At 45.8% G+C, this 21,583-nt stretch overlaps 1 protein-coding gene across 1 annotated transcript in view; it reads left to right on the forward strand.

Annotated features, from left to right (window-relative positions):
• The first annotated feature begins 3,248 nt into the window (after positions 1-3,248).
• LOC102406344 (WD repeat-containing protein 49-like) overlaps positions 3,249-21,583 on the forward strand; it is a 45,015-nt gene continuing 26,680 nt past the window's right edge. The window contains exons 1-8 of the mRNA XM_044926888.1: positions 3,249-3,349; positions 4,623-4,866; positions 7,082-7,187; positions 12,163-12,314; positions 14,243-14,345; positions 18,835-18,941; positions 19,023-19,106; positions 19,495-19,496. Coding sequence (XP_044782823.1) covers positions 4,631-4,866; positions 7,082-7,187; positions 12,163-12,314; positions 14,243-14,345; positions 18,835-18,941; positions 19,023-19,106; positions 19,495-19,496 — 790 coding nt within the window. The 5' untranslated portion in view covers positions 3,249-3,349; positions 4,623-4,630. The remainder of the gene's footprint in view (positions 3,350-4,622; positions 4,867-7,081; positions 7,188-12,162; positions 12,315-14,242; positions 14,346-18,834; positions 18,942-19,022; positions 19,107-19,494; positions 19,497-21,583) is intronic.

A 21,583-nucleotide genomic window follows, 5' to 3' on the forward strand; every position in this document is an offset into this window, starting at 1 on the left:
ATCTCATAGACATCAAAGTTAAGCCCAAACCTGAATCTAGATCATCTCCCTCAGGCCGTCTAGCTCATCTCAGTTGGCTCTAAATTCATCATTCCAGTTGCTCGGCCAGAATCTAGTAGTCACCCTTGACTCTTCTCTCTCTCTCTCTTTCTCACACACAACCCATCCTGACCTGTTGGTCCCACCTTCATTATACACTCGGAATTTGGCTGCTTGTCCTAGCCCGACTACTACCATCTCATGAAAGTCACTGACTTCTCTTCCCTGGGCCACTGTTTCCATCCTGCCCCTGCAGTCTCCATGCATCAGCCAGAGATATCCTGTAAAACAAGAGATCTGATCTGTGCAAATCCTGCAGTGGGCGCCCGACTCCCTCAGTCAAAGCCAGGTCCTCCTGAGCCCCGCGTGTCAGCCCAACCCTTACATCTCTGGCTCGGTCTCCTACTTCCTTCCTTCAGTCTCTCTGTGCTAGTCATACAACCTCCCTGAATTTATTTAGGATCTTTTCACTGCTTCTTCTCTATGCCTAGAAAATTCCCCCTCAAATGCCTGCATTGCTCACTCTCTCAACTCTTTGAAGTCTTTGCTCAAACTTCTCAGTGAGGCCATCTTGTCCACGTTATTTTATAATGGAACAGCCCAGGCGCTGCCCTCAGCATTCCCTATTTTTCTTACCTTGTTCTGCCCTTGATTAATTCCATGCATTTAATCACCTCCTAATATACTATATGATTTATCTATTATGTTTGTTGCTTGTGGTCTGTCTTCATCAGAAGGCAAGAGCCTTGAAGGCAGGAGTTTTGTCTGTGTTAGTCATTGTTTTGTTCAAACACTTAGAATAGCACATGGCACATAAGTATGTGCTCAATAAATATTTATTTAATGGATTTCTTTGTGAAGTCAGAGTACATAACAAATCCATCTCTCTCCCAAAGCAGTGCTCAAGGCCACACACAGCAGGAAAGCTAAGATTCTGTAGTGACGAGCTTGTCGAGTGTTTCCTCCTGTGCCCTCTCCCCCCTGTCCCCACCCACCCACCCCCTACACACCCCCACAGTGTCCTACACCTGTGTCACTGCTCAGTCGGATATGTATGTGTCCCACACACTCACACACACACTCTTCCATTGTGCTATAGGACTCACCCCACCCCACCCCTAAATGGTCCCTAGAGACAGTAACCCCATCAGGAAGAAAGTAGATGGTTCACACCATCCCACAGTCCCCTTCAAATCAATTCTAGCTTCTATTTCTGGTCTGTCCCCTTCCGCAGCCCCTAAGGGGCCACCCTTTACATACTCCTGAACTTCAAAACTCAGCTTCAGGTCAGCCATCTGTCCCCAGACAGGATCGCCTCCAGCAAGAGGGAAAAACCTTAACAGGAGAGACCAACGCGGCACAGAGGCTCTGCGTGAGGCACAGGAAGTGCTTTCAAGTGCATTTGGTCCCTTGCAGTGAAGGAAGGCAGGAATTGCTTGCTTGTTTTCATTATTCATGAACATGAAAGGGGACACGTCTTGGTCAAGGCCATAGACAGACCAGGCTGGGCCTCGAACCCTGAGCAGCATTAGGTTCCACCTAGCGACGGCCGATCTGTGGGCTCCTGCCACACTGAAGAAACAGATGGAGTGAAGGGAAGGAAGTACAGGGAGGGATAAGCAGAGAGGCCACCTCAGAACAGGAAGAATAAGGATTTGAGCTCTGCGGAGGACACACTCACCTCAGTGCTGACCCCCTGGGATGCTCTACGCCCATGACCATGAAAGTGGCCTGTGGGTCAGCCCTGACATAGCAGCTGCAGTGACAGCCAGAATTCACCAGGACCCCAGCACCTGACGCTTAGCTGCTACTTAGTGTGCTGAGATCTGAGCCCTCCTTGAATCTGCTCTCAGTTTCCATGGTGACTGCTTAAACTTTTCATCATCCTTCTTTCAGACCTTGGGGGAGAGCAATGCTCTCTGGTTTCCATGACAACCACTTAAACATGTATCTCTTTCTGGCTTGGTTGGAAAAGAACCGCTTGAGATCATGCAAATGAACTGGCTGCTCTCCCTTCACTTAAAAAAATTAAAAATAAACTGATACACCTGCTTAGATGTTTCAGCTCTCTGCTCACAACAAGAGGGGTGAAAGTGTTGAACTGGTGTTTGTGGAGGGTTTGCTGCATTGCTTTGACATTTCAAGTGCTCAGATAACGCAGGCTCACACTGTCATCTGAAGTAATTATGTACACTCAGCACTTGTCCTCCCCTCCCCTCTGCTTGGCAGATGAAAGAGCTGCAAGTTCAAGGCTGTGTACCTTCCCTGCTGCATGCTACAGCAGAAAGGAAGGATGGGGCCAGAGGGACCACCCGACCCAGCCCTTGGCCACTGTGGGGAGGAGCCATGGAGGGCAGGGTCTTCACCTCAACTCACTGTCCATAAACCAGCCAGGGATGACTCTGGACTCGGGTTATATAGCCTCAAATAATGGGGATGTCAGAGACCCCTGTTCAGAAATGACTCTGCTTCCCTGTTGGAATTCAGGGAAAGGAGAACAGCCACGGGACTCTGAAGCAGAGAAGCTCTGAAGTGGAAAGAGGAGGGCTCCCTTCCCCCAACTGTGACACCTGCCCGTCCTCCCTTGCACAACACGCCCTAACCCAGAGGCCCTGAGAAACAGCCACAGACTGAGCTAAAGCGTGTTTTAAAACTGGTCACCAACATGTAAAGTTCTGGCAATATCCAGTCAAAAATGGAGATTTCCCACTTCTATGGGAAAATGGGCAGGGCTGCCTCACGGGGGTCCTCTGAGCTGCAGTAGCACCACGCCCAGGAGGTGGAAGCCTCCAGTCGCCTTGAGGGAACTTTCCTGAGTAGCGTGTTCTTCTCCCTGAATCCTGGAAGAAAGCTGAGTTGTAATTTGTGCTAGCAGGCACAAGACCCAGACCAAACCGATAATCCTTCAGTCGCTTGCTGAAGTCACAGATGATGAAAGAGGATTCTTACTTGGGGGTAGAGGGATCAGGAGGGGGTTGGGGAGGGGGGTGAAGACAGTTAGTCTCCCACCTTCGTCCTCCAAGGTGCTTCAGGCTCCTTGGACAAGGCGGAGGTCAAGGGGGAAGTCAGGCAGGTGGACGGGAGAGGCACTGGTGAGTGTATTTCGGATTTCCTTCATGATCATCTTCTGGTGAGACTATTTACCCCCTCGGGTCCTAAGACTCTTTAATCAATAGGAATTGATAAGCAGCCAGATGAGGAATATAGGCAAGGCTTTATTGGGATTTGGCCTACAGCAGGAGGAAGCAAAAACAAGTCACAGGTGCCTTGCTCGCTCCCCAGGAGGGGGCAAGCTGGCTCCTTAAACATGGTGAGGGTGGGGGCAGATGGGCAGGTCAGGCAGGAAGGGTGCCTTAGGTGGCCTGCCCACCCCCTTGGTAGTGCTGTGTGCAAGGATCATGCACAGTACCCTACTTTTGCTCTCCCCACCTCAGAAACGGTGGCTGGTTTGTGGCCTTTTTGTATCTTATAGTTCATAATTGCCCCGATTGGGCTTTCATGTAGTTATTTTAGGCTTTCCTGGTGGCTCAGTGGTAAAAAATCCACCGGCAATGCAGAAGCCGCAGGAGACGTGGATTCAATCCCCGGGTTGGGAAGATCCCTTGGAGGAGGGCATGGCAACCCACTCCAGTATTCTTGCATGGAGAATCCCATGGACAGAGGAGCCTGGTGGGCTACAGTCCATGGGATCGAAAAGAGTCAGATACAACTGAAGTGACTTAGCACACATGCACTGACTTAGCACACACACATAAGTTATTTTTAGCCTCTTATACTTTCTTGTACTTTTGTTGCTCGAGGAGACTTTTATCTAGATGCAAGAACTCTAGTCAAGGGTCCTAGGTCCCAGCCTGTCTCAAAAACAACGTCTAAAGCCTGCAGGAAGGCCCTTGATCATTTCTGTGTGACACTTCTGTGTGATGCTACTATTTTATTCTATTCTGTGGATTCATAAACCCAAAAGCCATTTGAGTCATTTGACTCAAATATCTGTCAGAATAGTTGTAAATGAAATTGGCTGATTAGTTAATGAAACCTGGAGGCCCTGATCTAGGAGTCAGATGGTGCTTCCTTGGCTCCAATGTGTTCTTGATGACAAGGGTTTAACCTCTCTCTGTGTAAGTTTCCTCACCTGAAAGGTAGCGGTAAAGGTGCTTACCCCACTGAGTTTCTTTGAGCCTCAAACAAGATCATGTATGGGGAGGCTCTGGCCCAATGCCTGGCACTCAGCAGAGATTTGGGGAAACCTAGCTTTTCTTACAATATCATTTTCATTCTTCAGACTATCTATAGTTTAACACCTGGGGTAAAAATGAAGAAAACACTGTCATCACTGAAAATGAGCCTGAGATCCTTATTTTTTTTTTATTTTATTTTTAAACTTTACATAATTGTATTAGTTTTGCCAAATATCAAAATGAATCCGCCACAGGTATACACGTGTTCCCCATCCTGAACCCTCCTCCCTCCCCATACCATCCCTCTGGGTCGTTCCAGTGCACCAGCTTTAAAAATTAGTAACTTGTCCAAAAATTGACTGATCATGTTGAGAAACTGTTTTGCTTCTCTGTGAATATTTTTAGGGTGCACTATGGGAACAACAAATGTCAAGCAAAAGATGAAAGAAATAAAGGGTGTTGGGGAAAATGTCAAAGCAAGAAAAGACCAAGCATTCCTCGGTTTGCCCCAAAGGCGAGCAGAATGTGATCAAACGGTTTTCTGCATCCACAAAGGAGTCAAGGCATTTACATTCTGCAAGGGAAAGAACTTGCTGTTGACAGGTGGAATGGATCGGATAATTAGAATCTGGAATCCTCATCTGCCTGGGTAAGTTTTCATTCTCTCTCCAGCCAAGGGTGCCCTTGACCTCATAAGTACAGGAGAGCAGGACTGAGGATCACTAAAAGTCCCGTTTAATTTAACAGCCCCTGTCCAAATCTGATCTCCCAGACACACAACCCAGGAAATCTCTGCTTGTGGCTATTACAAAGTCATTTTGGGGGGGTTAATAAGCAACTTATTTAAAATGCAAATATCTTGCAAAGACACGGAGATCATGTAGAACCTTGTAAAACCATCATTCACTCACAACTGGAAGGATTTTCTTTGATCAGATTGCTGTCTTCCCTACAATGAATGATGATCAGTTGTAGAGAACAATTAGGGATTTTGATCTCCAATCAGTGTCCTTTCTGTGCACCTCACTCAGATGGCCCTAAGCTTACCCTCACTTCTCTGCTGGGGTTGTGTAGCCCCATCTTATTTAAGGACTCCACCACCCCTGAAATATAGAAGAATTGACCTTAAGAAAACAGGGATTCTTCTGGAAAGCCTGGAACTGGGGTAGCCAGGGTAGCAAACTGTTTAATCAGAAGAGCAGCCTGTTGCCATCACCCCTTCAGTGTGTAATTATCATACTCCTGAGAGTGCCCCCCCCACCCTGACCTTCATGTGGGTCCCTGCAGAACGAGTCTCAGAAATGCTTTCTTGAAAATAACAGAAACTGTCACTTTACTGAGCACCTACTTGGTACCGGGCACTGTGCCCCATATTCATTCTCTCTAATCCTCACGTCAACTCCATTTACCAAGGAAGAAACTGAAGCTCAGAGGAGCTGAGTAATTTTGGGGTACTAATGGCAGAATCAGGATTCAAATGCAACTTGGTTGCTAAAAGCTATGTCATTTCTGCTGAGAAGTGTTGAAGAAGGAAGGAGAGGAGGAAAATAGGGAGTTGATATGGGGTTTGGAGTAAGAACCAGTCACCTACAGAAAGCCCAGGTTACTGCTGAGCCTCTGCACAGACATCAGTGAGGCCTGCCAGGTGACCCCTGCCCCCTCAGCTGCTGGGCAGTGCTCCAAGGCAGTGAGCTCACGGACCCAGCCTCTGTCTCGCCTCAGTCCCTTTCTAGCTGAATGATCCTGAGCAAGGGCTGCAGCCTCCAGTCCCTCTTTGGAAATAACAAGAATATCCACTCCTGGATTAGTAGTAGTAGTAGTTGTTGTTCAGTCAGCTAAGTCGTATGGACTGCAATCCCATGGACTGTTGCCCACTAGGCTTCCCTGCCCTACACTGTCTCCCAGAATTTGCTCAAACCCATGTCCATTGAGTTGGTGATGCCATCTAACCATCTCATCTTTTGTTGTCCCCTTCTGCTCCTGCCCTTCGTCTTTCCCATCATCGAGGTCTTTTCCAATGAGTCGGCTTTTCACATCAAGTGGCCAAAACATTGGAGTTTCAGCATCAGTCCTTCCAATGAATATTCAGGGTTGATTTCCTTTAGGATTGACTGGTTTGATCTCCTTGCTGCCCACGGGACTCTTGGGAGTCTTCTGTAGATTAGCAATACAGATCGCAAATGAGACCATCCATATAGAGCACGCAGTGCAATGTCTGATGCCTAATAAGAAGGAAATAAATGGAAGGAAGGAAGGAAGGGAGGAGGAAGGAAGGAAAAAAGAAACATGATTTTTCTACCCACTTCTATTACCTTAGCCTCCTGTTTGTCAGAAGACTGAGAAAAATTTGCTTACTTCCCAGTGACATGGTTATAAAAAGACACTGTTCTCTCCTGTCAACCTCAGCCTAGCATCCCTTCTCCTTACCCCTCACCCTCGCACAGCACACACAGCCCTGCACCCTTCAGGGCCCTGCGATCCCTCAGAACTCCTTAAAATAAACTCTTATTAGAAAGACATTCACGCCAGATCTGAATACTGCATAAAGCAACAACCTGCGTGGAGTCTCTTCCAACCCCACCCTGCGCTCTTCCAAGCTTATTCCTTTTATAGCAGTATTGTCAGCCCTGGGAGAAACAAAGCCCAGGGCTTCATCTCACACCGAGTTATGTTGCTGTAACTGCATATTATCTGCTTCACTCCTTTTATCACACAAGATATATACGCACGTCGTTTCAGAGGGAGACATAACCCTCCTCAGGCTGAATAGAGCTGCCAGATCCGGGCCAAGTTTAGTCTTGCATTTTTATTTAGAAGCCTCAGCTAGAACTGCCTGGTGTTCATCTGTTCTTTTTCCATTCTAGAAAACCAACAGGTATGCTGAGAAGCCACACAGCTCCAGTGATTTACATCCATGTGTCTGCTGAGGATAACAAGATATTTTCCATGTCCACCGACAACACTATTAAGGTCTTTGCCCTGTTATGTTTTGATGTGTTATCCAATGCGGTTTCAGACAGAGAAGGTGTTCCTTTCATGTTTTCATTCCTCTCACTGGAGCCTTTGGGGCCTCTGATTAGCAGATGCTCAGATGGCATTTGCTTCCATGGATCTGCTTTTGAAAGGGAAAATAGGCAAGCAGGGGAAGGGCAGGCTCTCCGAGAACTTTCTATACCTGCTGTTTTGTTGGGATGAGTAAACGTTATAGCACTGAGCCCTCTGCTTACACTCCATCCAGAGATTCCTTGTGAGAATGCAGGTTGGGGATGGAGAGGGGGAGCTGGGGACTGAATGGGGACAGATGGAGTCAGCAGTCCTTTGCCTCTAGAGGTGATCATCTTGTCTTGCAGGACACATAGAGCAAGTGGGCCCTTTCTGAAATGCTGTCTCTAAGGCTTAGAATTTAAACCTTTCTGGCCCTGGCAGAGGTAGCAACATCCCTACCTTCATTTTGTTTGCCTTCATACCTCTTTTTATACCCAGAGTCCTCTCTGCCTCCAAAGCCCAGTCACTCTGTTATCTCTGGAATACACAGTTTTATAAATTAGAAAAGAAGAAAAACCTCACTGATTTGTTTCATCCATCACCTCATATGCTTTTCCAGTGAATATGACAAGTTTCCATGGCTCATCCACCTTCTTTTCTGGACTGTCACAGGGCCAGAGGATGGGTGTTTGGAGCAATGTGAGTTGCTGGAACCTCAGGACAGAGATCATATTCACTGCAGATACATAAACCAGTTCACTGACCCCTCACATAATAAATTATTGATAGACACTGAGCTGAATTGTGTCTCTTCAAAATTCATATGTCAAAGTGTTAACCCCCAGTACTTTAGAATATGGTTGTATTTACAGATAGGGCCTATAGAGAAATTGCTGGGTTTTTGCTTAGTCACTAAGTCATGTCCAACTCTTTTGCTAAGTCATGACCAACTCTTTGAAACCCCATGGACTGTAGCCTGCTAGGCTCCTCTGTCTACGGGATTTATCAGGCAAGAATACTGGAGTGAGTCACCATTTCTTTCTCCAGGATATCTTCCCAACCCAGGGATTGAACCCAAGTCTCTTGCATCCCCTGCATTGGCAGGCAGATTCCTGACCACTGAGCAACCAGGGAAGCCCCTATAAAGAAATACTGAAGGTTAAATGAGGTCATATTGGTGGGCCCTAATCTAGTATGACTGATGTCCTTACAAAAAGAGGAAATCAGGACACTCAGACTGAGAGGCAACCTTACAAGGACACAGCAGGAAGATGGTCTTCTGCAAGCCCAGGAGAAAGGTCATTGAAGAATCCAAACCTTTCCATGCCTTGATTTTGGACTTAAACCTCTTACTTCACGCTGTACAAAAAGGTTAACTCAAAATGGATCATAGACCTAACTGTAAAAAGAGCTACACCTACCAAACTCTTAGAAGAAAACATGGGAGCAAATCTTCATGACCTTGGTCTAGGCAATGATTTCTTAGATATGGCATCAAAAGCATAAAAGGCTAAAGGAAAAAATGAGTTATTTCCTCAAAAATGAAAACTTGTGCTTTAAAGGGCAATATTAAGAGAGTGATTAGACAACCTACAGGATGAGACAAAATACCTGCAAACCATATATCTGATGAGGGACTTGCACCTAGAATACAAAGAACTCAGTGCTCAGCAGTAAAAGCACAGATAGCTTATTTTTAAATGGGCAAAGGACTTGGACAGAAAGCCCTTTAAAGAAAATGTTCAAACGGCCAGTAACCACAGGACAAGATGCTCAACATCATGAAAATTCAAACCACGCCCATTAGGATGGCTAACATTAAAAGATAGATGATAACAAATGTTGGCAAAGAAATAGAGAAATTGGAACCCTTGTGGATTGCTGGTGGGAATTTAAATGGTACAGCCACTTTGGAAAATATTTTGGTAGTTCTTTCAATGTTAACCAGAAAGGTAATATATGACCTAGCATTTCCACTCCTGAGTTTATACCCAAGAGAATTGAAAACATCTGTTCACAAAAACACTTACATATGGATATTCATAGCAGCATTCATGACAGCCAAAAAGTAGAAATAAACCAAATGTCCATGAACCGAGGAATGGATAAACAGAATCCGATCAGCCATACAATGGAATATTATTCAGCAACAAAAAATGGAAATGAAGCACTATCACATGGGACAACACAGAAAACATGAGAAGCTCTAAGTGTTATGTGAAAGCCAGTGACAAAGGGCTGTGTACTGTATAATTCTATTTATATGAAATGTCCAGAGTAGGCAAATTCAGAGACAGAAATGAGCTTAGTGCTTGTCAGGGGGTGGGGTGAGCTGGGAATAGGGGGTAGCAATTAATGGGCATGGGGTTTCCTTATGGAGGAATGAAAATTTTTCAAAGTGGCGATGGTTGCACAACTCTGTGAATATGCTAAAAACCATTGAATTGTATGCTTTAAAATGCAAATTTTGTAGTATGTGGATTAAATGTCAGTAAAGCTGTATTTTGTTTTGTTTTGTTTTTAAAGAAGAGAGCGAGTGAGGAGTCAAGGATGACACCAAGATTTTAGGTCTGTGATAAGGAAGGTGGTGGATGAGAGGAGTATAATGTCAGGAGCCCAGTCGTGGATGTGCTGGAGAGAGTCATCCTGAGAGAGGGGAGATGTCAGGGCTGGAGATACAAATTTGGGAATCAGCATTTAGATGGAATTTTAAGCCATGGAGTAGATGAGATCATAAAGGGAGCATGCTTTCCTGCTTAGTTGCGTCCAACTCTTGGTGACTCTTCAGAATACATCCTGCCAGGCTCCTCTGTCCATGGGATTTTTCAGGCAAGAGTACTGGAGTGGGTTGCCATTTCCTTCTCCAGGTGATCTTCTGGCCCGGGGATCAAACCCAAATCTCCTGTGTCTCTTACACTGCAGGCAAATTTTTTACCTGCTGAACCATCGGGGAAGTCTCATAAAGGGAGCCAAAGTGGGCAAAAGAGAGAAAAGCTCTAAAGACTGAGAACAGGGGCCCTGTGACACTCTGGGATTTTACTGTTTGTGGGGTCCAGCATGGCTCCTGTGTAGTGAGCTTAGAGTCCATCTCATGGCAATGAAGAACATATTTATATAAAATTAGGTGTTGAGATCACAGTCAGGGATACAACCAGGACCTAAACTCAATTCAGTCCTCCAAGAAAAACTGATTAAAATGGTAAGATTTATGGACTTTAGTTTTTTATTTATTTTGAAAATCAAATTCATCCAAAGGCATTCTCCAGGGCCACAAAGTTGGAGATTTCATATTTTTAATTCACTTTTTTTTTTTCAAAACTTGCCACCATCAGATAATCATAATTCTGTATGTGAGGACACGTCTTCTATCCTATTTCTTTTCCTAGTGCCTCTCCATTTTCTTCCAATCTAAACTCATGATGACAAGATTAGCATCTTGCCTGTGATGATTCAGGCATATTGAATCACTTCCCAAAGTATGTTTAAAATATATTGAAATCCTATCTTGGAAATAGGGTGTGTAATTTATTTCAGAATATATTATTCCTATCAAATAAAAACTAATCAACTAGGAAGCAAACAGCTAAATTTCTAGCATGCCTGATCAGATAGTCTTCATTCTTTGGTTGATTTTTTTTTTTTAGCCCGAATATTTCATGTCTGTAAATCATGGGGACCCACAAAATGTTTCAAGAGTCTGCTAGTTTCTGGCATTCTCTAAAGAAGAGCAAAGTGACTGATTCAGATTTCCATTTTCACTTGTTATTTTTTGTGCATTTAATATTGCACACCACAAACAAAGCTGTTTTATGTCAACAAGAATTAGGGTGGAAAGAAAGCTATTTCTTGGAAGGAAGATAGCATGGTATGTCAGTTAAGGTAAGGCTTGCCACTGTAACAGATAAACCCCTTTTTTCCATAGGTTGAAACAATGTAAATTTATTTCTGTCTATTGTAACAATCCAGCACCAGTGCTTCTGGTGAGGGGCACTTTTTCTCCCTTCAAGAACAGAGCTGTCAGGACCTTGCTGGCAGTCCAGCCATTCAGACTCTGTGTTTCCATTGCAGGAGATGCTAGTTCAATCCCTAGTCAGGGAACCAAGATCCTGTGAGCCACACAGTGCAGGCAAAAAAAAAAAAAAAAAAATTACTGATGAACAATAATAGTATTATTCTAGCCATATTATACCGTCTTCTAGCACTCCATCTTTTATTAAATGTTTAGATTCCTTTAAACAATTCTATAAGGCAAATGCTACTATTATTCTCCCCATTTTACAGATGAAGAAACTGAGGGAAAGAAAATGTAGTTATTTGTCCACCACCACACAGTGATTAGGCAGTACAGCTGGGATTCCAACCCAGGGACGGGGTGTTACGCTCTCCTCCAGTAGTCACCCTGAGGTTTCTTGCCTGTGTCCTCCAGGGATGGGTTTTAAGGATCAATAGGAAGAAATGGGGGCATATCTTGGGGGCAGCAGTAGCTCTGAGCCACAGATCAGACCCATACTGTGAGCCCCCATCGAGGAAGCTGTGTCTATGGAAGAGAAGCATCTCCTGGTGGGAAAGTAGAGCAGAACTCTGGGGAGTTTAGCTGCAGTTGCTGGGCAGCTTCATCCTGGCAGAAGGGCTCAGGACTTCGGTCCCCACTTCATGCTTCCTTGTCTGTGTGTGTGTGTGTGTGTGTGTTAGTCACTCAGTCGTGTCCGACTCTTTGCGACCCCATGGACTGTAGCCCACCAGGCTCCTCTGTCCATGGGATTCTCCAGGCAAGAATACTGGAGTGGGCTGCCATTTCCTTCTCCTTAGACAACTACTCTTCCTTTGGGGGAGTGGGAGGAGGGACAGTGCGTGAACTTTGCATAAGCCTAAGAGATCCCCCAACAGTTGATGGCTTTGGAAACCCAGCAAAACAGGCTAGTCAAGAGCTCTGATCACTTTTTTCTCACTGCCTCCTCAGATCTGGGATCTGGAGACCAACAGCTGCTTGTTCACTGCCTCCTCCAAAGCCAGCGGCATTCGGGGTGAGCCCGGGGCCTGCCTCTGTCTCCCCGGTCCCAGAGCTCTGTATGTGGCCGCTGGTATCCTAGCACTTCTGCACCTGAGGCTGAGGTAGGAGGGTGTCCTCTGGGCCCTGGCAGTCAGCTCTCCAGAAGGTTCTGCAGAGCTCAGTGCAGCTGCCTAGGACCTTCTACCTAACAATCCAGAGCTAAGGACTCTGTGGGAGCCCCGGCTATACGCCCCACACCCTAGAGCACATTGTATATCTGGTGAGCTCTCCCTAACATGCCCACTGCTAACTCTGACACCACCTCCCTATATCATCCTAAAGACTGAAATCCACCCCTTGAGCCTGTTCCACCCACCAGCCCACCCCCATAGGAAACTGTCCTACAAAGCCCGGGGCTGCTTACTCAGTCCTAAGGCATCGGCCTACTTGTAGTCCCACGGTCCAGCAGTGCCCATACCCGAAACCCCCGTCCCTCAGGCAGGGCAGCCACTCTAGGACACAGCGGGCACTGCCAGGTCATCACTCCAGCCAGGCCTGGAAGGCAGACTCTTCACTCAAGAGGCCAAAACAACCAGCTGAAAAACGGGAGCATCTCTGAGTCAAACTGCTGTTTGTTCTACATGGTATCACTGTGCAGAACAAACAGCCTGCTGGGTTGATTTTTTTAGAGCAAAGTGTCTGAAATTCCACCTCACGGCAAAAATAGCCTCTTCTCTAGCACCAACACTTGAATGCCAGATACTGTCTGCCAGTCCCTGCTCCATCTCTGGGGAGCTTGTGATGTTGACCAGGTCAGCCAAAAGCCTCCTGCGGTCTCATCTGTGACGTGTGGAGACCCTGCTCCCAAAAGTTCTAATCATCCTTATGCCAAGCCCTGCTTTGCCCACACCGAGACTCTTCCAGCACTAAGTCTGAGGTTGCGGGTCCCCCAAATCTCTGTGAGTAGCCCAGGCTTGGGGCTGACCATCGCAGGGCACTAAGGAGAGTGACGGTTGGTGACCAACGTTCGGTTCTTCAGTGTCCACTGCATGCCAGCCTTTTACCTCCTTCCCCGCTCTTTTTCCTCACAAAGTTTCTATAAAGGATTCCATTTTACAGATGAGGCGATGAGTGTAAAGGGATCGGGTGGCTTAAGAGGCAAAGTCCAAGGACACAGGCGAGCCCTATGCCCCTGGGTGCCAGTGGGAGGCACTCTGCAGGGCCTCCCAGGATCTGGCCTGGCCTGTCCCTGCTGTGAGGGAAAAGCACTGCCATTCAGGCCTGGGGACTCAGAACGGGATGATACAGTTTGTTTGTTTGCAGGAAGATGTACGTTAATAGGGAAGAAGGTCCACCTTGCAGTTTCATGAAGTCACACTCCTTCTTGCCCCATCAAGGGGACATGGCATCAGTTCTCATGGTTAGTGGCTGCTCCTCATTGCAGACCTATCAGGTTATGTGAAGTCCTGGGCTAAGGACGTCATGTTGGCCCTCTTTGTCCGTGGGTGCTGCATCAGACATTCAACCAACTGGAGATGGAAGAAAAAAATTATTTCAATTCCAGAAGTTTCCAAAAAGCAAAAGGACCCCCAAAGTTGAATTTGCCACCTATGGCAACTATATATGTAACATTTAAATTGCATTGGTTTTTATAAATAATTTGGAGATGTTTTAAAGTATATGAAAGAATGTGCATGGGTTATATGCAAATATTATGCCATTTTACATAAGGGACTCAAGAACCTGTGGATTTTGGTGTTCTTGGGGGTCCTCAAACCAATCCCCCCCTCAGATGCTGAGGGATGACTGTATATATGGCTTCTCATTTAATCCTCAAAACAATGCTTTAAAGTAGATACCATTATTCCTATCTAATAGATCATAAAAGTAGAGTTCTGAGCAGCTAAGTGACTTGCCCAAGGTCACAGACCCATCATTTGAGCTCAGGACCATCCTCTTAATCAAAGTAATCGACGTTTCATCCCGGGTATGCATGTTGTGCCCTCGGTTCAAGTTTTCATCCTCTTTCTCTCTGTTTTTCATGAACAAGTTCTCCCCATGAGCCTCACCCAGTGGTTTCCCACAAGGAGCCTGTGGTAGGCTGCCGGTACAACCCCACATTCAGGCAGGTGGTCAGCTGTTCAGAAGCATCTGTAAGTATCAAGCGTTAGTCTCTTTAGCAATGATGTGCTTGCAAGCGCGGCCCCACTGTCCTCACCTTCACGGGGCAATCTGTCTCTAGAAGTGAAAAATGAGAGGTTCGGGTCTGCTCTGCTGACCACCTGTAGTGTTTGGACACTCTTCCGTGAATGCTCACAGGGATGGAAGAGCCCACAGATTCTGCAGGGGCTTGCAGTGTGAGCTATTTGGAAGGACAGTCTGTCTGGTCCTATGGAATGGTTAAGACTTCATGGCAATGCTCTTGTGTGGATGATCAGTGTACCCCTAACCCCCTGCAACTCTAGTCTGGGAATGAGGGTTCACAACTTGCCGTCTACTTCCCCTCTCACCAGGGCTCATGAGGACCCTGCTGGCCCCATCCTGGAGGACCTGCACAGTGGCTGGCCCACAGGAGGGGCCATAATCAGCAATCATTGCTCCTTGAACAAGGAACTAGAGCACGGAAACACGGACATCCCACAACTTATGTTTTTCTGTCCTTGAGGCAATGGGAGGGCACATCCCAAGTACACTGGTGCTGCTGAAATGTTCTGAAATCTTCTAATATTAGTTCAATCACTTACTTTATTACTGACCTAGGCTCTAACATTGCAAGTGAGTGTCCCTGGCTGTGCAGCCGTGACCTCTTCCCTCATTCCTGCCAGAGCCTGGTGCACCCTGCCTTTAGGATTTACAGCATCAGGAGCATCACAGCCCGGACACGTCCTCTTCCTAATCACATTCACTTCAGCTGCACTCTCAGCATCTCTTCTTGACAAGCTTCTGCTCCAGAGATTAATGGTCACCATGGTCTTATTAAGTACCAAAAGAAGTAAATTACCTGATCTCTTGGTCAAAAATTTTTTATGATGACTCAGTCTCAGTTCATCTCAAAGAAAGTGGGTTCCTGCATAGTTGGGTTCCTGCATAGTTTGGGTTCAAACTTACGGAGAAGCATTTATTCTCCAGATTTGACTCCAAGGAAGTCAGTCTTATCATCCTTCTCAGCGTTCTGCACATTCCTGCCCCTGGGTCTGCACAAACTTTTCCCATCCCCACCCTGGAATTTCCTTCTTCCTGCTCTTTTCCTACACACACCTAAGCAACCCTTCAAGGTCCAACTCAAGTCCTGTCTCCACCAGGGAAAATTTGCCTTCTCCACCCTGACTTGTGTGGGCACCTCCCTCTTCCTGATCACCCCCTGAGCCTTCTGTATGGTGTTCTGCTCTGTTTCATGTGTGAGCCTCACCTCTAAACAATTTCTTCAGGTGTTTGAGGGCAGGAATCAGAGCACCTATGTTTCCCTCTTCTTTCCTTCTTAATCTGTCAAAAGCCTTCTTATTCTTTAAGGCACAACTCAGACACCATCCCCTGTAACAGTCCTAGATCCCCTCCCACATCCAGGCAGAATGAATGGCTCCATTAGTGTTTGGGCTCCTAATTCTATGCTAACACAGTCTGCCTCCCTCAATGGCATTATATTGATATGCAAGTCTCCCCCAGTGGTGGGTGGTAAGTAGAGGTTAAGTTGAGATATAAATACTCTACAATTATAACTGTATGTATTAGGCATATGCTAATCAATCAATCATGAGAAATGCTGGGCTGGAAGAAGCACAAACTGGAATCAAGATTGCCAGGAGAAATATCAATAACCTCAGATATGCAGATGACACCACCCTTATGGCAGAAAGTGAAGAGGAACTAAAAAGTCTCTTGATGAAGGTGAAAGAGGAGAGTGAAAAAGTAGGCTTAAAACTCAACATTCAGAAAACGAAGATCATGGCATCTGGTCCCATCACTTCATGGGAAATAGATGGGGAAACAATGGAAACAGTGTCAGACTTTATTTTTCTGGGCTCCAAAATCACTGCAGATGGTGACTGCAGCCATGAAATTAAAAGACGCTTACTCCTTGGAAGAAAAGTTATGACCAATCTAGATAGCATATTCAAAAGCAGAGACATTACTTTGCCAACAAAGGTCCGTCTAGTCAAGGCTATGGTTTTTCCAGTGGTCATGTATGGATGTGAGAGTTGGACTGTGAAGAAAGCTGAGCGCCGAAGAATTGATGCTTTTGAACTGTGGTGTTGGAGAAGACTCTTAATCCCTTGGACTGCAAGGAGATGCAACTAGTCCATTCTGAAGGAGATCGGCCCTGGGATTTCTTTGGAAGGAATGATGCTAAAGCTGAAACTCCAGTACCTCATGTGAAGAGTTGACTCATTGGAAAAGACTCTGATGCTGGGAGGGATTGGGGGGCAGGAGGAGAAGGGGACGACAGAGGATGAGATGGCTGGATGGCATCACTGACTCGTGAGTTTGAGTGAACTCTGGGAGTAGGTGATGGACAGGGAGGCCTGGTGTGCTGCGATTCATGGGGTCGCAAAGAGTCGGACATGACTGAGCTACTGAACTGAACTGAATCAATCAATTAATCAATTCAGTCACTGAGTCATGTCCGACTCATTGTAACCCCATGAACCACAGCATGCCAGACCTCCCTGTCCATCACCAACTCCCAGAGTCCCAAACTCATGTCCATTGAGTCAGTGATGCCATCCAACCATCCCACCCTCTGTTGTCTCCTTCTCCTCCTGCCCTCAATCTTTCCCAGCATCAGGGTCTTTTCCAGTGAGTCAGCTCTTCGCATCAGGTGGCCAAAGTATTGGAGTTTCAGCTTCAACAACAGTCCTTCCAATGAACACCCAGAACTGATCTCCTTTAGGACGGACTGGTTGGATCTCCTTGCAGTAATGCTGCTGCTGCTGCTGCTGCTAAGTCGCTTCAGTCGTGTCTGACTCTGTGCGACCCCATAGACAGCAGCCCACCAGGCTCCTCTGTCCCTGGGATTCTCCAGGCAAGAACACTGGAGTGGGTTGCCATTTCCTTCTCCAATGCATGAAAGTGAAAAGTGAAAGTGAAGTCACTCAGTTGTGTCCGACTCTTAGCGACCCCATGGACTGTAGCCCACCAGGCTCCTCCATCCATGGGATTTTCCAGGCAAGAGTACTGGAGTGGGGTGACATTGCCTTCTCCGCCTTGCAGTAATAAACACCCCTATACTTACTGAGTTAAATTATTGATTTAAGTATTTGCTGACCTTGCAAATCTGTTGCTGTGTGAAGTCTTTGTAGCATAGTCATGCCCATCATCACAATTCATGACATCTAGACTCCATTGCCCAAGATCTTGATAAGGCCTGAATTTATGAATACCACTATATCACATTGTATTCATTCATTTGTATAAACTGAGCACTAGGGACCACCAAATTGACGCCTTCAAAATGCTTATAAGCTGTACAATGAAGATTAATAGAGTTCAATTAAATGTTTACAATATATTACTTATGAACTGTAACTTAACACATGCATAGTTACATGTAATACCAAAGTTTATCAGAATAACAACTTTGGGGACTTCCTTGGCAGTCCATTGGTTAGGACCCTGCTTCCACTGCAGGGGGCACAGGTTTAATCCCTGGTCTGGGAACTAAGATCCCACCGTGCCATGGCAGTCAAAAAATATTTTTAAAAATTTTAAAGATTATTTTCATTCAAAGAGTGCTCAAGAGATGAGGCAAAAAGAAAGTAACTGCAAGACTGGAACAAGCTGGACTGAGCAAAGCTTTAAAGCTGAGGGTTTATATATCCTTCCCAGAAAATGTGTCATCTTTTCTCTTCAGTTTTGCTTTGGTGGTAAATAAATTTGGCTGCTCAAAATTCAATTCACACCTCTCTTCTCTGAGTTATATGGTCAGGAGATCTTTATCCAATGCTTCTAAATTTTCTGATCTTCTCAGTCAGTACTATGGACTGAACTGTGTTCCCCTCAAATGCATGTGTTGAAGTCCTAATGCTCGGTACCTCAGAATATGGTTGTGTTTGGAGACAGTCTTTAGAGAGATCATCATGTTAAACTGAGGCTATGAGGGTGGGTCCTCCCCCATCCAATCTGACTGGCGTTCTTATAACGAGAGGAAATTTGTACACATAAAGAGATACTGGGGTGCAGAGGCACAGAGGAAAGACCACGTGAGGACTCAGTGAGAAGGTGGCTGTCCACAAGCCAAAGAGAGAGGCCTCGAAAGAGACCAAACCCTGCTGGCAACTTGATCTTGGACTGTGAGAAAATGCGTCTGCTGTTTATAGCCCCAGTCTACAGTATTTTGTTATGGCAGCCCTAGCTAACGAACTGGAGAAGGAAATGGCAACCCACTCCAGTGTTCTTGCCTGGAGAATCCCAGGGATGGGGGAGCCTGGTGGCTGCTGTCTATGGGGTCACACAGTGTCGGACACAACTGAAGTGACTTAGCAGCAGCAGCTAACAAACACACTCAGGTGAGCCAACTTGTATTAAAAGTACAGAAACCTTCAGAGTAAACATATTTTTCATATCTATGACACTAAACCTCTAAATGTAAATTCTCTCTAATTTGATAGCCTGTCTCCAGCTACTTTTTTAAACTTCCTGTTACAGGTGGTGAAAGTATGGGACTTTGAAACGGGAAGACTGTTGTCTGAATTTACTGGGGCTCATGGCAATGCTGCAATCACCTGTCTGACCTTCGACTCCAGTGGAAGAAGGTATGTGCTTTCATCAGAATCTTCTACTGTTAGGCAGGATGACCCCTGACTTCTGTCCTGATGGAGGGTTCTGCTTTTTAGGCTGGTTTCTGGGGGCAGAGACAGCTGTCTGAAAATACGGAGCGACAGCAGTGGACATTGTCTGCACACTCTGAAACATGGGGAGTCATCTCCTACCAAGGGTCCCCATAAAATAATGACACACATTAGGCATTTGGGGCAAATACAGGAGAAATCAAATGAGACAGAGTCTAGGATGCATGTAACAATGTTATATCCTTTCTCTCTGGTATTTCGTTGCCACTGACTCTAAACTACTGGGCAGGAGGGACATACTTCACATATATGTTTGTGTTCCCATCTATAGCCTGTGCATTTGTTCCCTCACTGCCTGGTATAGACCTGAATTCTTTAAAAAGTTTAACCTGGGGCTTCCCTGGCAGTCTAGTGGTTAAGAGTTTGCCTTCCATCGCAGGGCGTGTAGGTTTCAATCACTTGTCAGGGGGCTAAGATCCCACATGCCTCATAACCAAAAACCCAAAATATGAAACAGAAGTAATATTGTAACAAATTCAACAAATGCTTTAAAAACAGCCAGGCTCCTCTGATTTCCCAGGCAAGCATACTGGAGTGGGTTGTCATTCCCTTCTCCAGGGGATCTTCCCAACCCAGGAACTGAACCCAGGTCTCCTGCATTGCAGGCAGATTCTTTATCCATGAGCTATGAGAAAAGCAACCCCCCCTCCCCGCCCCCCAAAAAATCTTTAAAATATTTGATTTTTCTAAACATTTTAAATATCACATAAGTCAAACATCACAGAGTCTAGATGAACTTAGATGAACTAAAAGCAAGTCTTTTTTATGTGTCATTGTGATCTTTTTTTCAAGTTTGCTTATTCCCTTTGTTCACGTGCTAGGTCTATTCCTGGTAAAAATTTCCGCAATTCTGGCCTGTGAAACTATGAGGAAGATCAGAGGCAAATGTTCTTCAACTATCGGAGGATATAAACAAAGTCCAAGTAAATAAGATAAAAACTGCTCAGCGCCATGTGTGTGGTTCCTAGTTTCGCCTTTGACTTCGAGAGTTTGTTGCTGGTTCGCTGTCATAAGTGTCAGGCACGCAGCAGGAGAAGGTGAGCCTCTTCCCACAGCTGATCCAGGGCTGAATTGACCTTTTAGGGCAGTGAGAGCGGCATCAACTGTGTTTTGATGGCTTGAAAAGACACCTGCCGAGGTCCAGCCCCAGCTGATCCAGGGAGTTCGAAGGGGAGACGCCGTTGGCGAATACACTGGCTTTAATTAGATATTAATTAGAGATATAAAGAGTAATAGAATAGCTCAGTAGGAAAATTCAGTGGAGAAAAGAGGCTGAGTAGCTTGGTTTACGCGGGAAACCAGTAAAACTTCAAGACAAGAAGCTTGCACCACTTACGTAGGCCGCAGGCGTCCTTCCGTTCTCCCGAAGGAGAGGAGACGCTGAGGCCTCCCCGGTCGGATCTTAGAAGCCCAGGCATAGTTAGTAAGCATGGCGGGCTCCGCGCTCCAGATGGAAACTCAGCCAGAGTTTGAGAGAGAGAACGACATGGGGAGACCAGTATTTCGAGGAACTCATCCCATTCTTTATTTTCCAGGGTCTGTATTTATACACTGAGATGGTATACACAAGTCACGTGGGGACAGCAGTCCTGACTTTTATTAAAGTCAGGTGCTTCATACAGATGTATACAGAGGTCTTAGGGGTGTTACATCATCTTCTGGCCAGGGGGGCCTGCTGACACTTTATGACCCTCTCCTTGTGACAGCGGTCAGTCAACCAGAACACTTATTTCTCCAGGGGTGATTATTTTTGAAACAGACACCACCTTCCGAAGGTACCAGATAAAGTTACATTCCTATAGGGTGAGGGTGTAGTGGGTTTTAGTTAAGGAAAGAATTAACTTAGCTTAAGGTCTAATGTGATTTATATAAAAGGTTAATACTTATTTCTTCTATATATTCATTAATGTGTGTAAGGGCAGGGGATGTGGAGACTTAGCAGTAAACATTGGCTCAACAAATGAAAAACCCTTCACCAATACAATTTCTAATCAGCCCACTATACTTATACTAATAGTTTTCTAACTTCTCTAAAGAACCTGATTTTAGAAGGTTTAAAGCATCTCGTACCTCTCACGGTTGGGAGGCTGTGAGCAATCACATGTGGCCAGACAAGCCTGTCAGGCAGGCTAGAGAACCTTCAGAGGAGTTTGTAGGTTGAAACACTCCTATCACGCTTTATTAACTGGAGCTCTAAGTTAACTCCTTCTCCGAAAGAGGTGGTGGGGGACAGCCCCCCGTAAAGTCAGAGGTGTAGGTGAGAGCACAAAGTAGTAAAGTAGGCAGGCTCTGGTTATGGGGGTAGATGCTCGAGAATTTCCAGGGGGACTCCTGAGGCTCGATCCCACCTTTGCGTATGTCGAGCCTCCTTCCTCATGACCTTTGCCACGGGTGGAGGTCCTCCTGCCAGCTCCCCGCAGACACCTAACTGTGGTCTGAAAACCAGAAAGTAAGTGTTGAAGTTTCCCCAGTCATCAGTTGGATTGAGCCAACATGTGTAAACTGATTCAAGAGCTAATATAGAAAAAATTTTTTATCTTATTTAC

The sequence above is a fragment of the Bubalus bubalis genome, chromosome 13 (assembly GCF_019923935.1).
Source record: "Bubalus bubalis isolate 160015118507 breed Murrah chromosome 13, NDDB_SH_1, whole genome shotgun sequence".
NCBI classification, from domain to species: Eukaryota; Metazoa; Chordata; class Mammalia; order Artiodactyla; family Bovidae; genus Bubalus; species Bubalus bubalis.